Source organism: Atta colombica, unplaced genomic scaffold, assembly GCF_001594045.1.
Source record: "Atta colombica isolate Treedump-2 unplaced genomic scaffold, Acol1.0 scaffold126, whole genome shotgun sequence".
Lineage (NCBI taxonomy): Eukaryota > Metazoa > Arthropoda > Insecta > Hymenoptera > Formicidae > Atta > Atta colombica.
In genome coordinates, this window is record NW_017259213.1 from 5,893,009 (window position 1) to 5,898,766 (window position 5,758).

General features: G+C 25.4%; 2 protein-coding genes across 2 annotated transcripts in view; both read left to right on the top strand.

Moving 5' to 3' along the window:
* Positions 1 to 743: 743 nt before the first annotated feature.
* Positions 744 to 1,923, top strand: LOC108684123 (the record flags this gene model as incomplete). Its single annotated transcript, XM_018188221.1, has 3 exons — positions 744 to 832; positions 1,006 to 1,222; positions 1,771 to 1,923. Coding segments are annotated over exons 1-3 (459 nt in total), but the record flags the coding sequence as incomplete, so codon positions are not given.
* Positions 1,924 to 2,447: 524 nt separating this feature from the next.
* Positions 2,448 to 5,758, top strand: part of LOC108695156 (axonemal 84 kDa protein-like) — a 7,657-nt gene continuing 4,346 nt past the window's right edge. Inside the window, exons 1-6 of the mRNA XM_018204918.1 lie at positions 2,448 to 2,521; positions 2,812 to 2,998; positions 3,256 to 3,396; positions 3,609 to 3,683; positions 3,803 to 4,002; positions 4,138 to 4,316. Of these exons, the coding sequence (XP_018060407.1) occupies positions 2,448 to 2,521; positions 2,812 to 2,998; positions 3,256 to 3,396; positions 3,609 to 3,683; positions 3,803 to 4,002; positions 4,138 to 4,316 (856 nt within the window). The remainder of the gene's footprint in view (positions 2,522 to 2,811; positions 2,999 to 3,255; positions 3,397 to 3,608; positions 3,684 to 3,802; positions 4,003 to 4,137; positions 4,317 to 5,758) is intronic.

Sequence of the window (5,758 nt, forward strand, 5' to 3'; positions counted from 1 at the left end):
CTTACCGAGCGATTGGTTCTTACTTATGGATCATTTACATTTAACCTTTCTAGAAGCAAGGCTGAGTTCTGAAATCCATCGAAGAAAAGTGTTACAACCATGCGTACTACACAACTGTACATATACAAAAATGTGTGTGTATATGTTATTTGGACTTTATAGAAAGTTAAAATAAATCTGAAGAAAAAAATTCTGTAAAAATATAACTAATAAATATACGACAAAGTCCATTTCATCACCTTTAGATAATTATTGTACGTCACAACGTCTCATTTAATTTAAACAATTTTCCCATTTTGTGAACTATCTTAATTATTTCAAATGTATTGTATATTAAATTTAAATTAATAAATTAATATATAGTTTTCCATATTGACTGAATATATAACTAAAAAATTAAAAATTGGAAAAAAAAATGGGGACTCACATCTTTTACTCCATAGATTTGTACATATCAGTCGTTTCAGTGCTCATTTTGTTACGTGTTTGACATATTCTTGTTTAACCTTGTTTTTAAAATCAATCATCAATAATTTAATTAAAGTTTTTAATTTGCATAATTTCTTGAATGTAATAATTTTCTCTTTTTTATAACGCAAAACGCACGTTAATTATTATAAATTTAATTTTCGATTTTTGTAAATATTTTTATGAGTAATCCCAGAGAATAACCACAGACTTTTAATTTGTAATATTAACACGCAATAAAAGACATAGAGCGTTTGCATTACGTGGATGTACTCATGGAATCTGAAAAAGGAAATGATGGAAAAATGTCACGTTCTATTGATAGCTCGATTCTTTTCAATCCTGGAAATACTCTCGATGTAAAGTACGAAACCAAATAGTACCACAATAATTTGCATAAATAGTTTGCATAAAAAAGTTATATCTATTGACAACTTAAATAAACCGTATTTTATTTAAGAAATTTTCTCATTGTTTAGTATTCATTAGTTTTACACAAGATTTTTATTCATTTAATTAAGATTTTTCTATTTATAGAAATTCTATTCAGAGAAACATTGGAAATCCAAAGGAAGTAATTACTGAAGCAGAGAACAGAATTGGAGATAAAGTACAAGGTGAAACAATATCATTTTCTGAAAATAGTAACTTCTCGCATTCCAACTTTGAAACTGTATATGATGAATATGAAGAAGACAAAGATGTACGTTGGAAATTACCGAAGATAAAAAAGTTACCAACCCTCTCAACCCTAGTACGTTTTTATTATGTTGATTAATTATTTAGAAAAGAGCTATAGAATTAAATTTAATTAAAATATTATAATTATTGAACTTTAGAAAAAAATATTTTTTAATAATTTGCTAATTTTATTTTTTTAAATATAACACACTTTTTTATCATCAGATAGTACTTATATGACACCTTTCACACATTTCTGATATATCAATAGAAAAATAAAATATTTGTATCATAATGAATTTAAAAAAAAATATTATTTATCTAGTGTAATACTAATTTATATTTTGTTTTTTTTATATTTAAATAATTGTAAACCAATACATAATGGATGAAGTATTTATATAATGATATGGTTTACAAATAATGATAATGTACACATAATTTTATATATTATATAAAATTACAAATAGATCTATATTTTAATAGAAATTAATGAACTCAGAAAGGTAAGTGTATATATAATTAAAGCAAAACTTCTTATAGACTGTTTAAATTAATCCAAATGTTTTTTATAGAAATGAAAATTATATTATAACTTCAATGTGTATTAATTTGTTCTAGCTACGTGAATGGCGTGCAATACAGGTAATTCTGCTTTCGCAGCACCATACACATTTTAAAAAACATATAAATACATCATCTTCTTTATTTTTGTATTATGTTTTTGCACTAAATAATGTATCTACGATTTTGAATAAATATTGTGTATTATATATGTTTTTTAGTGTTAAATTTATTATCTATATGACGAACATACATCAACACATACGCATGCATGCATGCACGCACGCACACATATCTACTTTATCATTATACAAAAGAAACATTAAAAAAATTGCATAAAATGAACAATATTAACACTTTAATATTAATATTTTTAATAGTAATATTTTAAATTATATTTTATAACAATTATTTAATATTTTAGTTCTTTAAAAATATCATTTAAAATAACCATAGGAATATTTTTTCTTGTTTTTATAATTTTTTTAATTATTATACACAAAAAATATAAAATTATAATTTGCCCTTTCTTGGTTGTTTTTTTTTCCAATATTTTTTAAGGTTTACAAACACCATAGGACATTATATACATAATGTGAAATAATGTAGCTAGAATAATGAATACTTTATTCCGCAGGTATCAATTGTGCACACTTTTCACATAAAAATTTTATCAAATAAAGGATAATTACATCGTTCAATCAATTTAGCCTAAATCTCTAGAAATTGGAACAATGACTAAAAGAGCATTTAAAGCATTAGAAAAAGCGCAAGCGGAATCTACAGCCGCTGAAGCTGAAAGAATTAAGTGAGTTAGACGAATCAATTATAGGAGATAACAATTAATTAAACAATAAATCTAATTACTTAAATTACAGTAAACAAATGTTAACACTGAAATATCAATGATCTCAACGCCCATTAATTAATAGTAATGGACGTCTATATAATATATTATTAATCTATTTTGGTAATTTTTTAAACTATTGAGATTAAATTAATAAATCGATAATATTAATAAAATATGTTAGTATAGAAAATAATTGTTCACACTTTGAGCTTTTTCACTATTTTGTTAATAAAATATTTTTAATCAAGAATGCAGATGATTAAAGATATGCAGGAAAGGATTCGATTAGAAAAGTACAATATGGAGAAACAAATATTGCTCGATGAACGCGAAGCAGCAATGCGAAAAGTTCAATTAGAAGAGACATTGTCTGTGCTTCATGATTACAAAAGTGCATTTATGAAATATTTAGTTGCCTCCGAAGAAGAAGAAAATGTAAATCTTTTTTTATTTGTATACTTTTAATAAATAATTATATAAGATGCTTATGAAATATGAAATACATATTTTTCTTTATGATAATATGTACGTTTTTTTTTGCATATGTATAATTATTAATATCTCTTTTAATCATTTAACTATTTATTCTTGGATAACAAATATTAAATTAAATTATAATTGTATTAAACAGACTTGTAATTCGCATGAAAGCATTTAATAATATCTTTAATTAACCAATTTATTATTTTCAGTGGACTAGATATATGACTTGCGATGGATTGCCAGATCCTGGCAGTTTGTCCGAAATGAATACTTTTTTATTTTTATGGTCTACGGAAGACGAAAAAGTTAATATGAACAAATTTATTATGAAATTCAATATCATTATTTATGTAAGTAAATTTAAAATAAATTAGCCAATTAATAATTCTGATACAATTAAAAGTAAAAAATTTTGAGTTATAAAAGTATAATACAATAAATACTTAAATAGTTAGATATTTTTATATATGTTACAATTAATTTAACAAAGATAAGAGATAATATTTATAACATTTTGTTTTTATTCATCGTGATAATAATAATTGCATATTTTCTTTTATAGCTGTTGACGAAACTCAATGAAATAATAGAATTCTCTTTAATTAGCTCACCAGATTATATAATCGAATGCAAGATGGTGATAATATAATAAATTCAATAATATTATAATAATATACAATTATATGCAATCAATTTGCTGTATATATTTTTAAGTATATAAAATTTTAATATTTATATAAGTTAAATGCTTAACAGATTAGACAACGATTTCGTGAAAAGCTTCAAGAATGGATAAATGCAGCTTGTTACTCTATTTTGCGTCAGATAGATAGAGATATGGTTCGTGAGGGCATAAAAACAGCAAGATATACTAAAATTTCCGATCAAATTAGTTGTTGTATTTGGGTTTTGATAAAATTGCCTATTCCACTTAAACAAGTCGCTGAAAAAGAACGGTACATATTAGCATTTAATATAACTTTGCATACATAAAATTTATAAAAATAAATACATTTCTTGCGAAATAATACATAAACGTAACCAATTTAATTCATTATTGATTTCAAACTATGACTGAATTATTTTGACAGAAAATCTATCGAAGTTTATTTCAAGGAAATTGAGCTGACTGTTAAAATGCCTTTAGACATTGATTGCTATTGTATGGCAATACGAGCATTGTGGGTAAAGTATGATCATTATTCTGATTCTTCGAGCTCATATATTATGCCAAAACTAACAGAAGAATATGAGAGCTTATATACTATAGGTACAAATTACAATTTGTTTATGAATTTTATTCTTTATTACTTTAAGATAATTGTTCCTCTTTACACAGCCAGTCCTAAATAATCTCCGAGTGACCTTGACCTTCAAAAAATTCAAAGTTATTGACCTTTTCCATCGCTCGTTATTCATTAAGTTATTAAACGTTTTTACAAATAATAAATATTAGGTGTGGGAAAAAATTCGTGGCGTTTTTTTAATGCCATCTAACGGGAAAAACGCCTTTTTCACGAACTTTTTCCCACACCTAATAATTTTCAAACACATGGTACATATTTCAGCAATATAGTATGACTTTTGCTCCACATAAGTTGATGTTTATACATTCTTGTTAGGAATTTGAGAATAATAATATTGTGGAAAGGAAACACATTGTTATTTGATTATTATATTATATTGTAACAGTCCTTTGTCTGACTTGATAGAGCGAAGATGTTGCTCCATGATTTTCTTCATTTAATTTACAATTATGAAAATCTTATAAACTATTATATACTCATGGATATTAATAATCTAACCAATCATGTACCATGGTTAGGATTAGATTTATATGAGTGTATATAATAACTTAATCCTAACCCAACCATGTACCACCCCGCTTCTCACCTGCTTGGGAGGGCGAACGACTTTCAACGCAAAGCGTTTTACGATTTTAATTATTTTTTGTTATTTTCAGTTATTAGTTCAATGGATAAGACAAGACTGGTATGCTTGATGGTCGTGGTGTGATAGTGGAAGCCGATGAAACAAAAGTCGGAGAAAATATAATCGAGGATGGGTAATTGGTGAGGGTTTTTGGTGCTTTTGAACGTAGCAATAAATCTTTTTTTTATTGTTCCTGTGAAAAATCATACTGTAAACAAGAATAATTCAAGAACGTATTGCATCAGGCAGTATAATTTACAGTGATTTGTGGAAAGGATATGTACCTTTAAAAGAACTTGATTATGTGTATTAGACTGTTAATCACTCTATTAATTTTGTTAACTGAATCTGGTGTACATACACAAAATGTTGAGTGGTTATGTATACGTTCCGCTACCACGATTTGGTATACAAGAAGGATACTATGAACATTATTTAGCAGAATGTTTCAAATTATGTTTAAAAAACAATATGATTTTAATGACAAATGACTTCTTTATATCCATTAAATGATGTATCAAGTAATGAATAAAATATTATATATTCTTCATGTTGAAATGTATATGTTATATGAAAAAGTGTCCTAAAAACAAAAAGTGTTCATAAAAATGTTTTTATTAATAACTTTTTAATGAATAACGAGCGACGAAAAACATCAATGACTTTGACCTTCTTGGTGGTCAAAATCAAGGTCAAGATCACTCAGAGGTCATTTAAGTCTAGCTGTGTAAAGAGAAACATTTACCATACATACATAAATATATATATATATATATATAT